Source organism: Mytilus californianus, unplaced genomic scaffold, assembly GCF_021869535.1.
Source record: "Mytilus californianus isolate M0D057914Y unplaced genomic scaffold, xbMytCali1.0.p SCAF_6, whole genome shotgun sequence".
NCBI classification, from domain to species: domain Eukaryota; kingdom Metazoa; phylum Mollusca; class Bivalvia; order Mytilida; family Mytilidae; genus Mytilus; species Mytilus californianus.
This window is the reverse complement of record NW_026262712.1, coordinates 87,024,183-87,041,755: the sequence shown is the minus strand read 5'-3', so window position 1 is coordinate 87,041,755 and position 17,573 is coordinate 87,024,183. Positions and strand designations below refer to the sequence as shown.

Genomic DNA, 17,573 nt, shown 5'->3' with positions numbered 1-17,573 from the left:
CTGAATCTTTCGTTTCCGTTCTCTAACTGAAGTTTGTTTCAACCAAATGCTATGAAACTTATATTCAATGCTGATTACCACAAAATACAGATCAAGTTGAAAGTTTGGTGGTGTCACTTTAACCGTTATAGAGTTATGCCCCTTTACAAATGGAAAAATTGCTGAATTTTTTGTTTCCGTTCTCTAACTTAAGTTAGCCTCAACCAAATGTTATGAAACTTATACACAATGCTTATTACCACATAATAAAGATCAAGTTTGAATTTTGGGGGTGTCACTTTTATTGTTCTAGAGTTATGTCCCTTTACAAATGGAAAAATTGCTGAATTTTTCGTTTCCGTTCTCTAACTTAAGTTTGCCCCAACCAAATGCTATGAAACTTATGTTCAATGCTTATTATCACAAAATACAGATCAAAATCGGAATTTTGGGGGTGTCACTTTAACCGTTATAGAGTTATGCCACTTTACAAATGGAAAAAATGCTGAATTTTTTGTTTTTGTTCTCTAACTTAAGTTAGCCTCAATCAAATGTTATGAAACTTATACACAATGCTTATTACCACAAAAACAGATCAAGTGTGTTTTTTGGGGGTGTTACTCTTATTGTTCTAGAGTTATGCTCCTTTACAAATGGAAAACTTTTTGAATATTTCATTTCCATTCTCTAACTTAAGTTTGCCTCAACCTAATGCTATGAAACTTATACACAATGCTTATTACCACAAAATACAGATCAATTCGGAATTTTGGTGGTGTCACTTTAACTGTTATAGAGTTATGCCCCTTTACAAATGAAAAAAATGCTGAATTTTTTGTTTCTGTTCTCTAACTTAAGTTAGCCTCAACCAAATGTTATGAAACTTATACACAATGCTTATTACCACAAATACAGATCAAGTTTGTTTTTTGGGGTGTCACTCTTCTTGTTCTAGAGTTATGCCCCTTTACAATGGAAAAATTAATCTCTAACTTAAGTTTGCCTCAACCAAATGTTATGAAACTTATACACAATTGTTATTACCACAACACTCAGATGAAGTACAAATGGGTAGCGTCACTTTTACCGTTCTTCAGTTATGTTCCTTTATATCTTTTTATGATAGACAAGCGGGGGCATCATCTGTGTCCCATGGACACATTACCCATTTATTTTTCCCTCTAACAAACGAAATATTAGTGGTATGTATAAATTTCTCACACTGGAATACACGATATAAATGAGTGCAATTATCATATAGTAAAATCACAAAAATACCGTACTCCAAGGAAAATTCAAATCGAAAAGTCCTTTATCAAAGGGCAACATCAAAAGCTCAAACACATCAAACGAATGGAAAACAACTGTCATATTCCTCACTAGGTACAGGCACTTCCTTATGTAGACAATGGTGGATTAAACCTGGTTTTATAGCTAGCTTAACCTCTCACTTGTATGACAGTCGCATAGAATTCAATTATATTGACAACAATGTGGGAACAAAACAAAAAGACATAATAGGCGAAGATGTCAAAAATTTGGGTTCAGTAGTCAACATTGTGTTATAATCTTAATCACTTTAAAACAAAGAAAAAACAAAATAGCATATGGACACTCTATAGACAAAGCACATAAACAAAAATGAAAGACAAGAATACGAAAAATGACCCTAGCCCATAACACAAGGGCGGGATATATAAATACCGAGCCACGCCGAAAGTATATTACAAAAATGGACTAAACAGTATAGGTTAAAAATATACAAAGACAAATAAAAAGAACACTATAACACATAATTAAGATGATAAAAATGTCAGTACCTAGAATCTATACTTCAAGACCATCATATATTATTTGAGAAGTTGATACGGAATATTTACCAACAAGGTCCTGGTATCTTCCCGATGAACTTTTTTTAGAAAAAGGACGAGTACAAAAGTTTCAAAAAACATCTAATAAGTGGAGATAATTTAGACTGACATGATAAAGAATAATAAGTGCGAAATATCTTTCTGTGAGGTCACTAATAGCAGAAAGTTTTAACGTGTAATTTTATTGTCTTATTAAAGATCTAGTTTGATATATTTATTTGGGTGCCTTATAGTTTAACTTTGTTCGTCCTACCACTGTATGAATTAAATTTTACACAGTTGTTGCGTAGGTGTGTATTTCTTTTTACAAGTCGGTCGCTCGTTCCTGATTTATTTCTCTATGGACTTATATGAACAATGGGATCCTATTACTCCATCGGGCCTTACATAATTGTCAGTTGAGCAACAACATCAAGAGGTTATGATTGTCTTGCTGTAGAGGAATAATAACATTAAGGGTACCATTTTTTATACGACCGCAAAATTTTTTTTGGGATCGTATAATGGTATGATGTCGTCGTCGTCGTCTGCGTCGTCTGCGTCTGCGTCGTCGTCCGAAGACACATTGGTTTCAAGCCAATAACTTTAGTTTAAGTGAATGGATCTCTATGACATTTTTTAAGGAGGTTTAATACCACGAAAGGAAGGTTGGGATTGATTTTGGGGATGATGGTCCCAACCGTTTAGGAATTAGGGGCCCAAAAGGGGCCCAAAACAAGCATTTATCTAGTTTCAGGATAACTTGTGTATAAATATTTCGATTGCTCTGAAATTGTACCACAATGTTTAATACCACAAGTAGAAGGTTGGGATTCATTTTAGGGTTATGGGGCCAACAGTTTAGGAATTAAGGGCCAAAAAGGGGCCAAAAACAAGCATTTTTCTAGTTTCCAGACAATAACTTGTGTGTAAGTGTATGGATCTCTCTGACATTGTACCACAAGGTTCCATATAACAAAAGGAAGGCTGTGATTGAGTTTGGGGTTTATTGCCCCAAACATGTAGGAATTAGGGGCCAAAAAAGGGCCAAAAACAAGCATTTTTCTAGTTTCCAGACAATAACTTGTGTTTAAGTGTATGGATTTCTCTGAAATTGTACTACAATGTTCCATACTACGAAAGGAAAGGCTGGGATTGAGTTTTGGGGTTATTGCTCCAAGGGGGGTTTCAAAAAATTGGGGTGGGGGGATTTTTTTCCAATTTGTTTATGGGATTCATATTTTTTCAAAATTTTTCAAATTTCGAATTTTTGAAAAGTTTCAAGAAGAAATCTTCAATCGACAGTATTGCGCAATATATTTGTAAGATCTTTGACCACATTTATTTTGTGTCAGAAAACTATATTATGTCAAAAATTTGATCACAATCCAAATTCAGACAGTATCAAGCTTGAATATTGTGTCCAAATTTGCCCAAACTGTTCAGGGTTCGACCTCTGCGGTCGCATAAGGCTGCGCTCAGCGAAGCATTTTATTAGCACTAGATGTGCATTTCGACAATCAATGTCTCTTCAAAGGGAACAAAAATGCCCTCAGTGTAACCCTTATTAATTTTAGTTTTGATGTTTTTCTCATAAGAAAATATATTTTAGTAAGATGTCTACACAGTACGAAATAGCAAGTGACAAACTGCCGTATTTGCATGGCAATTAAAGAAACAATTCATTCGTGTCTTCATTTGTTATTTATTGCTATATTTTTTTCTGTTTAGATTTGTTTTTATTGATTTTGTTTCCGAAAGCTTACAATATTGTGGATTCTCATTATCTGCATGGTACTCACTTTGGTGTAAACAATATTTTATTATGAAATCTACAAAATACAATATATATTCACATTCACAAATAGGATTCAGAAACAAGCAACAAGTGCTTATGTTGATATAGATGAACTTCGAATTGAAGTGTACAACGAATTACAAATTTCCTAAAGGTTTGTATACAGAATAGAAATAGAAAATACGTTGTTCACGGCTGATTACATTAGTATTGATGTTTTCTTTCTATTTTGATCAAACTTGAGAATGATCTTTTGCAAAAGGATCTTGTACTACACCATAAAGTTTGCAGAGCCTTTTATGCTAATGCAAAAGAGGCCCATGCTGATTTAATGCTTTGTCGAAGATTTCGTCGAGCATTATCCTTAAAACAAGTAATCACATTTTAACCATAAGTTTACGATATTTGAAAAATCATGACAAAATTGCCTTACCCTTTTGATAATTAGGTGGTTTAATCATAAGATATTTGGGATATTTACTTCCATGAAGGCTGTATCCTGTTATTTAGATACATTTGAAGTGTTTGAGGAAATTTTAAAGCAAGTGGTGTTTATTTTTGGATATATTTTAATAAAGTGTCTAATTTTAAGAATGTGGAGAGACAACTCGTAAAAACACAATGCGAAAGATTGTTTATTGATGAATATAAATGCTGATTAATGGAAGTATCCATTAAGGTTAAAAGGTTAAGAACTTTAAAGTATTAGCATTACCAACCCAAAACGAAAGGAGTTATTGAAAACATGTTATTTCATATGTAATGAACTGCATACTTCTCTGTCATTAGCTTAATTTTACGAATTTAACCGTGGTTTTCTTCTTATAAAATATTTTCCCTGAATGTAAATGCCAACATAATATTAAAAAAGGTTATCAAAACAATTGCCAGTAAAACTTAGTGTTGCTGTGTTTTTGATGCATTGAATTTACAGATAAGAGCCACAGTTTTTGTATTAATTCAAAGCCGATTGATTTTATTATATTATTGCTTGCTTCATGGGTTGATGTGCAATATGTTTAGGAACAAGACCTTATAACTTAACATCTTAACAGCACATGTTTTCAAACATGGGAAATCTTCCCTCTCCTGCTATATAAATAAAAAAACCACACAATTTAAACCTTATCATTGTGAATCACCGAATGTTTACTTATCATGAGCTACAGGACAGGTGGTATATATGGAGAAGGATCTGCGTGTTCTTCCGAAACACCTGAGGTCATTCCCGGCTTTTGTTTGGGGTTCGTTCGTTTGAGTGGGGCTCTTTAGTTTTCTGTGTAGTGTTTTATTGAATTATTTGTCTTTTCGTGTTTGTTTGGTCTTTTACCATGGCGTTGTCAGTTTCTCTTCGACTTTTGAGAGTCCTTTTGGTACCTTTTGGCTCTTTCTTATGAACAAGTTGTAGAGCTATTAAGAACCGTTATAACTCCTTATATGCACATCAATAAAAGCTATGCCTAATCCTGATTAACTTTTCAGAAGAAGAGGAGTTTGTACGTGAAATAAAACCATCCCGCCATCAAAGAAATGACAGTGATGGCCGAAGTGATGGGAGTGACCGTAATCGGCAAGGCAGACGACAAGACAAAAGATCAAGTTCTAGTGATCCCTATGGTAGCCGTGATGACACGCCCGATAGTAGTGATGCGGATAATTTTTCAGGTAGTTATGATGGAAGCATTGAGGACAAAGTTGAACGACGTCGATCAAATAATAGAAAGAACGAGCGTCCGACAAGTTATAAACCGGGAGTCAAAAATAGGAACAGTAGTGAATTAAAACGGGCAGGCGAATCCAGAGGATATCAAAATCGTAGTTTTGAAGAAGAACCAAATCGCCACAGAACCAGAACTCCGCCACCACCACCATCATTTGTCCCGCCTCCACCACCAGCAAATAGACCACCATCGGCTGGCAAAAAGTATCACCCAACTGGCCAAGGTAAGATATAAAGTTTCAATATACATATAGGGATCATATGTGCTCCAATCTTATATACCTTTAGTTTTATTAATATCTGGTGTATGTGTGATGTAAAGGTGATCATAAACATTACATTTTACACTTCTTTAGATGGTCAGAAACATATAAAGTTAAGTTTAAGTTTTTTAAATTGCTCATATAGGATGAATTTTCCTTTCAATTGGTTATACGATATATAACTATTTATGTCGGCGTCTCTCTGTTGACAGATACATTTTATATACTTTTTTGTTCACCTGGTCCAATTGATCGACCTTGCAAGCTATTGTTTTCACTTGGCATTCGTCGTCGTTAACTTTTTTAAACTATTCTTTCATGAAACTACTGAATCAATTTCAACTAAACTTGGCCTGAATGGTCTTTATGGTACTAGTATGTAGCATTAAATTTGTGTTTTATATCTCTGATAACCAAATAACATGGCCACTATGGCTTAAAAATAGAAGATAATTGCGGAATGAAGTAATTGTCTATTGTATTGAAATGTTTAAAACATTTTGATATCTAACCTTTCTCACTTATGGATTATAATAATAAAAACATATCTATAAAGAAAATTGAGATAGCTTGAAAAGAATGAAATGCTCTATTGTTATGGACATAGTTAAGTAAAATGGTAAAGCGAAGTAACTAATTAATATGTACTTTAATATACTCAGTACACTCTCAGACAATATTTAATATTCTTCCTCGACTTTTGCAGCTATAAGATATCTTATTGCCTTGACAGTTTTTATACGACCGCAAAAAAATTTTTGTGGTCGTATATTGGTATGACGTTGGCGTCGTCGTCGTCGTCGTCCGGCGTCGTCGTCCGAAGACGCATTAGTTTTCGCACTCTAACTTTAGTTTAAGTGAATGGATCTCTATGAAATTTTACCATAAGGTTCAATTCCACAAAAGGAAGTTTGGGATTGATTTTAAGGGTTATGGTACCATCAGTTGAGGAATTAGGGGCCAAAAAGGGGCCAAAAATAAGCATTTTTGTAACTTCAAGACATAACTTGTGTGTTAGTGTATGGATCTCTCTGACATTGTACCACAAGGTTCCATATCACAAAGGGAATGCTGGGATTGATTTTTGGGGTAATTGCCTCAAATTTTAGGAATTAGGGGCCAAAAAAGGGGCAAAATACAGGCATTTTTCTAGTTTCATGACAATCACTTGTGTGTAAGTGTATGAATCTTTATGAATTTGTACTACAAGGTTCCATATCACAAAGGGAAATCTGGAATTGAGTTTTGGGGTAATTGCCCAAAACGTTTAGGATTTTGGGGCCAAAAAGGGGAAAAAAAACAAGCATTTTTCTAGTTCCAGACAATGACTTGTGTTCAAGTGTATGGATGTCTCTGAAATTGTACTGCAAGGTACCATACCACAAAGAGAAGGCTGGGATTGATTTTGGGGGTAATTGCCTCTAAATGTTAGGAATTGGGGGCAAAAAAAGGGCCAAAAAACAAGCATTTTTCTAGTTTCCAGACAATGACTTGTGTGTAAGTGTATGGATCTCTCTGAAATTGTACTGCAAGGTACCATACCACAAAGGGAAGGCTGGGATTGAGTTTGGGGGTGATGAATCATAAGGGGGTTCCTTTTTTTTTTCTTTAAAATTTTCCATTTTAAATTGGTTATTTCTGATTTTATATATAAAAGCAAATAATAATGATATGGTTTGAATAGGTAAATTAAAATTTTTTTAAGTTCTTAAACCACATTCATTCTGTGTCAGAAACCTATGCTGTGTCAAATTTTTAATCACAATCCAAATTTAGTGCTGTATCAAGCTTGAATGTTGTGTCCATACTTGCCCAACTGTTCAGGGTTCGACCTCTGCGGTCGTATCAAGCTGCGCCCAGCGGAGCATTTTATTATATCACCTGTTTTTGTATTGAAAGTCCCTGTGTTTCGTATGATAAAAAGAAGACAAGACACCAAGGAGGCAATAGAAAATCATCAGTCCATAAAAACAGATAACACTATGATCATAAGAAAAACAACAAAAAGACAAACATTTATAACAAAACAGTTCACAGAAAAATTGAAGATTGAGGTACACGAACTCCACAAAAAGCATGCGGCATGCACCGTTCAAACTAAAACATAATTTTCTGCTTATTATAGAGTATCTTTGCATGTCTTGCGTCACAAAATATCCTGTTTTTTTTCCTAAAACAACCACATTATACTAGAAGGTTACATTTTGTAATATTTGAATTAAGAAATCCGATCAAGTGTCAACTATTGTGTCTTAGGTTTAATGTGTAGTACAGTTTCCACATGTACACAGCTATATTTGTTTTACAGCAAACAAACGACAACAAGACCAGTTACACAATGAATTGTCCCAGAGACTAGCAGGAAAGCCAGCCGTAAAGAGTAAACCTCAAAATCAGAACGTGTATCTGTCTACAAAATCATCAGCCAAAGAAGTCGTCGACTGGTTATATTCTAAATCCTTTTCTCAGAAGTATGTTTATGTATCATAGTCTTTAACTGTATCAATAGTTTCAAAGAAAAAGAAGTTGTATAATGACAACGAAATATTTTCATGTTTCAATCTATGACAATACATTTCTGGAATTCATTGTCATACCTGTCTATGGTATCTTGAAGTGGACAATTTAACCTATTGTGAGATTCTACTTTTAGCTCCAGGGTTTAGTGCTGCATAACCTGATATATTTGTTTTTTTAATTTTTAGGTGTATTGATGTGTTAAGAGGATATAATGGCCACGATTTACTTAGAATGAAGATGAAGGATCTGGAAAGGTTGATAAGTCACGATGAAGCACAAAGATTGGATGGTCATCTCACACTTCAGAAAAATATGTCAGGAGTATGTACTTATATCTTTTAAGGTGAAAAACAATGAAAATTGTTTCATGCTTTTTTGTTCCAGTGGTACTGGTTCATATAAATAAACCTTTGTCACTGAAATATAAAATATTTCATGAATTATTTGCATATATTCTCATAAAAAAATTAACAGGAAAATTTCTCAGTGTAAGTTATTGATCAGTAGTCAGAGCTTCGGTATTTGCATGGTTTATAACAAACCTTTCTTAAATTGTCCCTCTATAAATTTTGAAATTATTAAGAACTAAAGTGCCAAGTTCCTTAGACAAAGTTGACCTTAGATGGAATTGACTTTTATTTTTTATCCCTTTCGGTCATATAGCTCAGATTCATATATATCTTTGGCTTTCGCAGTATAAAACACAGGGTCCAAAAGAACTGCAGGCAATATTACAGCAGAGGAAACAGAAGGCAGACACACACGATGATGATGTTGGTCGACCACCTAGTTTTGCCCCAGATTCACCTGACTATTCTGATGATAATTCTGAAGGTAAGGTGCTTGCTTTCTTAGCTTTAGATGAATAATATTAAATCTTGCTTCAGCTTTTCAAAATGCAAGATGTTAAGATATAAAGGTAATATTTTTATTTATCCTGGAGAAAAGTTATAGCATAGATTGCTAATTTCAGCTAGTTTTCACAATTGATATTTTCTGCATCACTTGTAAAGCACATTCATACAAGAACCTTTTCTCTTGCTGATTAATTATCAGCCATACAATTTAATAAATTTGAAGTGTGCATAAAACAGCGTATGATTAATACTATAATATTTTTTAAAGAAGAAGGTTTTTATTATCGTCAACTTATGTATAAATGTTCAAATAATTTTGTGTATAAATAAACAATTATTCTTTCATTGTTTACATACATGATAAAATAATGATTTTTACTTGATAGTAGACTTATGCAATGTAAAATGCAAAAATATGCATGGACATTCACATTTTTAAAATAAAGATTTTTTTGGAAGAGGTTTAATGATGTACTAGTATATAAATAACAATGATTAAAATATAGCTATTCTAAAGAATAAACTTTATGAGATGGATACTGTGTATTATTATATTTTATTTACAGTCCAAGGAATTACAGATGATTTAGACAATATGCTTAGCAATTATTAAATGGTAAATTTCTGTTCACCAATATACACGTGTTCTGCTTAAAATTATATTCTTTCTATATCATTTGCTTAATCTAACAGATATTATTACCCCATATTGTATAAAAGTTATTATAAGAAGACACAGTGAAAGTAAAATATTTTTTTTTCAATTTCCATTTTTTAATATTTATGATGTAACTAGTATTTCGATATGTGTTCAATTTATAAACAATAGTATACATTCTTCTTATATGTAGAGTGACATAATTTGATAAAAGCAATATCATTTAAAAGTTGATTTGATATTGGTTAAAATGAAACAATATTATTGTTTGAATGGGGAGTGTTTTTTAAGAAAGATCTGACAGCCATGTTTGCAAAATTAACTTTGTAATTTTAAGTAAAATAAAAACAACTTTCATTTAGATCTTTTTGATCAAAATTTTCGATCAGTAATGTATAACATATAATTCAGGAACAAAAGACAAGTAAAGACATTGGTTTATGTTTATACAGTATAAATTTTTTGACTTTTATTTGTATACAGAATGAACATTCAACTTTGCAATCTTTTTTATTTTTGTTAAATTGGTACTTTAATCTCTTCACATATAATATTTGTTCTTATGTTTTCTCGTTTTCTTCATGATTCACACGAAACACCTGAAATAATGAATGCAAAGTCAACAGACATTACGAATGAGTTATCTAGCATGTTTTGAAATCAACAGTTCATTGTTTATTATTGCAAACAATAATCCAGTTATTATATTTTAGTATCTTCGTTGTTTATTTTGCCCTTTGTGCTGCCGGTACAGATATACTATATACTGTAAAAATCTCATCAAAGATACCAGGCTTCAAATTTTGTATGTCAGACACCTGTTTTGTCTATAAAAGACTCATCACTAACGCCCAAAAAAGGATTGTTAAACGGTCAAATAAAGAACGAGGTTGAAAAGCATAAGTTTCTTTTTTACATCAGAAGGAAGTATTCACGCAAGCAAAGAAGTACTATTTAAAAGAAATTTGCTTTTGTGTTATCTTTTGTCATCTTAAAAACGAAAACTTGACATTTTAAAGGAAAATATAACTTTCTTTGTTTAAGTGTCACTCATCATGTTTTAAATTCAAAAAGTCGTATTTAGCATATGATTGTTTTGTTGTCGATCCTGGCAAGTATAGTAGTGAAGTGATTCTATTTGTGTCTTGCAGCTTGCATATTTGTATGTACTTAATCTTGCGCTAGTAGTAAATTACTAATATATTCTGCATGTATTACTAATTGTGTGATGATTGAATTTGGTACTTCGTTTAATTTTGCAGGTGTATTATACTAAAGATACATCATAGTGCATTTCTGTTTGAATTCACTTATTCTATGATTTTACATGTACCTGTCTGGATGCCATTCATTTTAATGAGTATTATAAATTTCTGTGAAATGGCATCCTGCCAAATACTGTGTCCTGATTTTGACATTTTGACTGAGTGTGGATTTGCGTGGCGGGTAATGCATGCAAAGCTGGAGACGCTTACCCTGTCAACGTACCCGGTCTCGCTCCTTTGGGAGTTCATGCATTTCCCCTCAGTTTTTTTGTTTGTTACCTTGATTTACCTTCTTAATCAATTTACGAAATTTGAAATCCGTAAACTACTGTTGCCTTAATTTAAAAACTGACAGCATGAGATACTGTTTTCTGGCGTCCTGTATGAACTAAGACAGTTTCAAATAAAGCAACCATTTCTCCTATCAAAACGGAATACGCATTGATATTTGATTTTTTCAAGAAATGGGGAAAAATAATACACAAAGCTTTTTGTTCTTATTTAATTGTGGATTAACGTTAAAATACAACCCTGTTGGTTGTTAGTAGTATCCCCTAAACTAGTATAATATAGAAATGATGTTACTTTATACCAATATGTTGGTTATGACATGATAACTGATCTCCTATACGAACATCTGCTTTAGTCCACATCATAGTATATTTGCAAGATGTCCACATATTCTATTACGCCTAATAGGGTACACAGTTGCATGAAATTGTTTAAAACATATTTTACACTCATTCATATTTAAAAAAAATAACATCTTTTTAGAATATGATGGTGCTAGATTAATTCATTTGCAAATTCTTTACTCAGCAAAGGATGAACAAATATTTATAACTTATTATGCATGAAAAAGATGTTGAGGTCTATTCTTGCAGATGTAAAGGTAAACATTTTTAACTAAAGCAATTCTTTGGAATTCTCCACGAGTGAGTCACAATTATATCTTAAACTTTCACTCTAAATTCATTCAAATGCAAACGTTATCCATGTTTGTATATTGACTGCTGCCAGGACTTGTTTATTGACAAAGGTAAGATACTGCAATTAAGTAACTGTATAAGAACCCTAAGTTAACTAAAGAAATGAAATAAAAGATATCACAAATTTCTGTTTGTTTTGTTTTAGCCTCTGAAGAAGACTTTGGTAATGCTGGTAAAACATTACGAGCGCTTCTACAACATCAGCGAAAGAAGATTACCAGCTACAGATATGAACAATAACATTTTGATATCATTGTTTATATAGGTTAAGGTAGATCTTAACGGTGTCGAAATTAAAAACGATAGAATATTTCATGTTTCAGCTAACATATAATTTATATGATGCTACTTTCAAAAATGTAATAAAAATATGGGTCACAGGACTTTTCCAAGCTACAGGTTGTGCAAAGTTGTAAGATTCTGTATAGATTTTATATGAAAAACACTTTTGGGTATACAGAACTTAAACTAAACTATAGAATATTAAAATAAAATTTGAGATGAGATGAAAGCTCTTATAATGGACTTTCAGAAAACAAATGGGGTCACTGTACTTGTTTTCTTACTACCAAACAAAAAATGTAAATTAAATTACATTTCTTTAAAGAATTGATATCTATATGAATGAGTTTGGCATTTTTTTTTAACCAAACACAAAATATTCTGTATTTGTAAAAAATAGTTGTAATTTTAGAATGAAACGAATCATTTTCAACATTCATATGAAAAGTCTGACGACTGAATTGCATGTCTGTCTTAAATGTGCATGTTTTATGAAAGTCTTAAACGATTGCTTTACAATACAAAATAGCAGAGCCCTGATATACTTTAACTAGAAAATAAATACAGAATTATAAAAAAGGCTCCTCTACTGTTACATCTCTCTGTAGATATTGAGTAAGATCGTCATATAAAAGTCATGAATTTCGAATATGTGAGAAAAATATAAAGTGTAAGTCATGTTATATTTTTATGATTATCCTCAAAGTTAGCACTTCTGGTGCTTAAATTCATGTTTCAGATATATTATAACATAATTTTAACATAACATATTGGAGTTTTTCATTTCCATTCTTTTGTTATATTCATTTTAATTCTATAATATATATTGTTAGATATCTTATAAATACCGTACACTTTAATTTGTATCTTCACTCTTTAATCAGTAAATATCTTGTTTCATTAAATGCCTATATCATTTTCCTTTGTTTAAAACAAAAAAGTATTATATATATGATACACAGCTGATTGTGTATACATTTGCCCTGTTTTCCCTTTAGCAACCATCTTTACTCTGCAGGCAGAGTTGATTATTGATCAGGATAACTTGATAAGCAAATCAACAAAGGAAATAGATCTTACCAAAAGAATATGTTCATTTATAAAGAGTGATAAGGGATTTACAAGTTAAAATTGTGAATGTTTTATTTGGAAAAATTAACAGCGTTTTACAAGATACACAGCATAAGCCAAATCTTGCCATTATTTTGAAAAATTAACAGCATTGTATAAAATACACAGCATAAGCCAAATCTTGCCATTTATAAAAGTGCAATTCCTTAATTTATTATTCTTTGCTCTTATATTTTGTTATTATATTTGAAAATATTGCATTTTGATTGGCTTGTAAATATTTGGTGATAAAAATATTGAAATATACTTTTTAACATCAGTTAAATAGTTATGAATTTGTTCCGTTATGTCATGTTTTATGCATCACAATGTTAAACCTGGCACTTTTGAAGATAGGTTTATGTTTTAGGTAATTGTTCTTTGGATAATGTTTTTATGCAATCGTGTGTAGAGATTTTGTGTCATGAAACGTTACACAATATCCTTTCTTTTCCATTATATATAAGAAATTTGACTTCTATAATTCTTTTATCAAAGATATCCATGTATTTGGTTACTATGCAAAAAATGAAACATCATGTATTATCTCTATGTTTTAATTTGTATAATTGTATTGAAGCATTATTGATATGTTTTCAAAATGGCACCTGTACATTTATGTCATTTACATATTTGTCTATGAATATTTTATATTCTGAAAAAGAAGTTGTTTTGTTGAAAAAGAATAACTGAGATATATACATCATAAACCTGTACATTTTAACAACTATATTTATCATTTTATACAAAATCACACAAGAATGTTTTAGTGCAAAGGCTTAATGGAAGTCCCACCGAAGTCAAAATCATATATTCGTTCTGTTTAGGTCTGTGATAAACAGTTGTTTAAATATAATTCGCATAGTTTTTTTGTGTAACAATAAAGTAAGCAGTGTATTTAGACTATCAATATGTAGCTACTCAATTGGTTAGTGAGCTGGGGATACAATTATATCTTTGTATACAGATAACATATCCCATTTTAAGAGTATATTTATCTACTTATATAAAGCTTTGATAGGTTGTGATTTATTGAGAAAATCAAAATATATTTACTTGCTGTTTGGTTTAGTTTTATATTAAGTTTTGATAGCATTATATCAGTTTGATAATTATTCCGAGTGCAATAATTAGTGGAAGCCAAACAATATCAACCTTTGTGCCATGATTGTTACGTAAAAAGCATTTAATAAAAATGTTAGTTTGTATTATTTTCTTTCATTTTTCAATGTCTTTCTGCAACCAGTGAAGCACAAAACATATAAACTGGTAAAGACACCGTTATATCTAGCAATTGAAATTTGAATATGAAAGTAGTATGCTAGAACAGGACTTGTTACTCAGTTTGTTTACTGTTATGGAAAGTGAAATTTTTGAAACATTTGTCATTATAACAATCTGATACTACTCATCTTTACAATTTTTGAAAACTTGTATCAGCGTTTTTTTAGAACATAAGCTGTTTAAGAAGATACACTGATATATCATGTGAACATCTTTTTGTCTCGCCTGTGACGAAAGTCGGGCAAAGTGAGACCATGGAAGTATTATATTGACAGGAATAACAACAACGCCAGTTCAAAGGTTTCATCTGCGTTGCCGCCTATCTTCCGACTACTCGTTAATTAGTTTACGGTCTGGAATGGTAATTGACTCTCGGCATGTTTTCGATCAAATCACTGACACTTTTTGGTCATTTTCGTGTTCACGGAAAATTACGAACATACCGGTGGTTGTCATATATACGTACAAAGTAATCCAAATAGTTCACTCGTTACATTCTGCTGCTGTACGCTGCCAAATAGAGTCATTCGTTCAATGTTGAAATAAGTCTATTTTTCCTATTTATGTCTTTTTCCATCTTGATAGTTTAAGCCGACAGTTATCACATATGAAATTGGTGAAAAAGGGTGGATCATTTTCAATTTTAGTATGGTCTCCTGTCTCCTAGGTCATGGTCCAGTCACTTTCAATTAATAAGCAATTTTTATGCCCCCACCGTAGCGGAGGGGGTATTAAGTTTTACCCTTGTCCGTCTGTACGTCCCAAAATTGGTTTCCGTTCTCTAACTTAAGTTTGCCTCAACCAAATGTTATGAAACTTATACACAATGTTTATTACCACAAAAATACAGACCAAGTTTCAATTTTGGTGGCATCACTTATGTGGTTCCATTTTTATACGACCGCAAAAAAATTTTTGTGGTCGTATATCGGTTTGACGATGGCGTCGTCGTCGTCGTTGTCGTCGTCGTCGTCCGAAGACACATTAGTTTTCGCACTCTAACTTTAGTTTAAGTGAATGGATCTCAATGAAATTTTACCATAAGGTTCAATACCACAAAAGAAAAGTGGGGATTGATTTTGGGTGTTATGTTACCCACAGTTAAGGAATTAGGGACCAAAAAGGGGCCAAAAATAAGCATTTTTGTAACTTCCAGACATAACTTGTGTGTAAGTGTATGGATCTCTCTGACATTGTACCACAAGGTTCCATATCACAAAGGGAATGCTGGGATTGATTTTGGGGGTAATTGCCTCCAAATTTTAAGAATTAGGGGCCAAAAAGGGGCAAAAAACAAGTATTTTTCTAGTTTCATGACAATAACTTGTGTGTAAGTGTATGGATCTTTATGAAATTATACTACAAGGTTCCATATCACGAAGGGAAAGCTGGAATTGAGTTTTGGGGGAAATTGCCCAAAACGTTTAGGAATAAGGGGCCAAAAATAAGCATTTTTCTAGTTTCAGGACAATAACTTGTGTGTAAGTGTATGGATCTTTATGAAATTGTACTGCAAGGTTCCATATCACAAAGGGAAAGCTGGGTTTGAGTTTGGAGGTAATTGCCCTAAACGTTTTGGAATTTGGGGCAAAAAAGGGGCCAAAAAAACAAGCATTTTTCTAGTTTCCAGACAATAACTTGTGTTCAAGTGTACGGATCTCTCTGAAATTGTACTGCAAGGTACCATACCACAAAGGGAAGGCTGGGATTGAGTTTGGAAGTGATGAATCATAAGGGGGTTCAAAAAATTGGGGGGGGGGTTCATTTTTTTTCTTTAAAATTTTCCATTTTAAATTGGTTATATCTGATTTGTATATAAAAGCAAATCATAATAATATGGTTTGAATAGGTAAATTAAAAATTTTAAGTTCTTAGACCACATTCATTATGTGTCAGAAACCTTTGCTGTGTCAAATATTTAATTACAATCCAAATTCAGTGCTGTATCAAGCTTGAATGTTGTGTCCATACTTGCCCCAACTGTTCAGGGTTCGACCTCTGCGGTCTTATCAAGCTGCGCCCCAGCGGAGCATTTTATTTAACTTAAGTTTGCCTCAACCAAATGTTATGACACTTATACACAATGCTTATTAGCACGAAAGACAGATAAAGTTAGAACTTTGGTGGCGTCACTTTTACCATTCCAGAGTTATGCCCCTTTACATATGGAAAAATTGCTGAATATTTCGTTTCCGTTCTCAAACTTTAGTTTGCCTCAACGTTATGAATCTTATATACAAAGCTTATTACCACATTACACGGATCAAGTTTGAATTATGGTGGCATCACTATAACCGTTCTAGTTACTGTTAAGTTTTCTGCTTAAGTCAGTTTGATAGGATCTGCTTGTGATAGAACAATGGTATTTTGTATGAAGTTGCATTACTATCAGTACATATCAGTTTGACGACTATTTTGAGGCCCTGCCCCCTAGGACATGGTCGAGTGACTTTAAATAAATTAGCAATTTTCAATGTTACGTTTTCTACTAAAGTTAGATTGATAGGAACTACTTACAATGGACAACGATATTTTCTATAAAGTTACATTACTGTCTGTACATCTCAATATGTCGACTATTTTCAGGCCCTGCCCACTAGATCATGGTCCAGCGACTGAATTAATAACCAATGTTGCTGTCCATCAGATTGTGATTTTTTTATGCCGACAGGCGAGACATATTCGTCTGTGTCAACAGTTTATAAACCTTTTGTCATGGATAACATGATTAACCTACTCCTAGATTTGACTGTTAACTCATGTAAAGACTTGAAAATTGGTATTTGCTGATTCTTCTCTAAACACGCTCATTTAGGATACAGGGCAAAGACTGGTTGGCTCGGAGTCAGAATAATAGTCTGGCTAGGATGACATCTCTTCATGCAGACTATTAATACCTTGTTTACTAGCACATTGAAAAGCAGCATCAGCTTGTCGATCTAGTAAACAACGGACTTCATATTCATATCGCATTATGCCATTAACATGTTTTATTCCT

At 32.6% G+C, this 17,573-nt stretch overlaps 1 protein-coding gene across 12 annotated transcripts in view; it reads left to right on the top strand.

Moving 5' to 3' along the window:
* LOC127705935 (epidermal growth factor receptor kinase substrate 8-like protein 1) overlaps nt 1-14,502 on the top strand; it is an 85,457-nt gene extending 70,955 nt beyond the window's left edge. For 11 of the 12 annotated variants that reach the window (XM_052210289.1, XM_052210295.1, XM_052210294.1 and 8 more), the window contains 5 exons: nt 5,110-5,571; nt 7,919-8,081; nt 8,316-8,451; nt 8,826-8,964; nt 12,045-14,502. In XM_052210289.1, the coding sequence (XP_052066249.1) occupies nt 5,110-5,571; nt 7,919-8,081; nt 8,316-8,451; nt 8,826-8,964; nt 12,045-12,139 (995 nt within the window). In that variant the 3' untranslated portion in view covers nt 12,140-14,502. Of the gene's footprint in view, nt 1-5,109; nt 5,572-7,918; nt 8,082-8,315; nt 8,452-8,825; nt 8,965-9,553; nt 9,604-12,044 lie in introns of all 12 variants that reach the window. The other variant, XM_052210292.1, reaches the window with a different exon arrangement.
* The last annotated feature ends 3,071 nt before the right edge of the window (nt 14,503-17,573 follow it).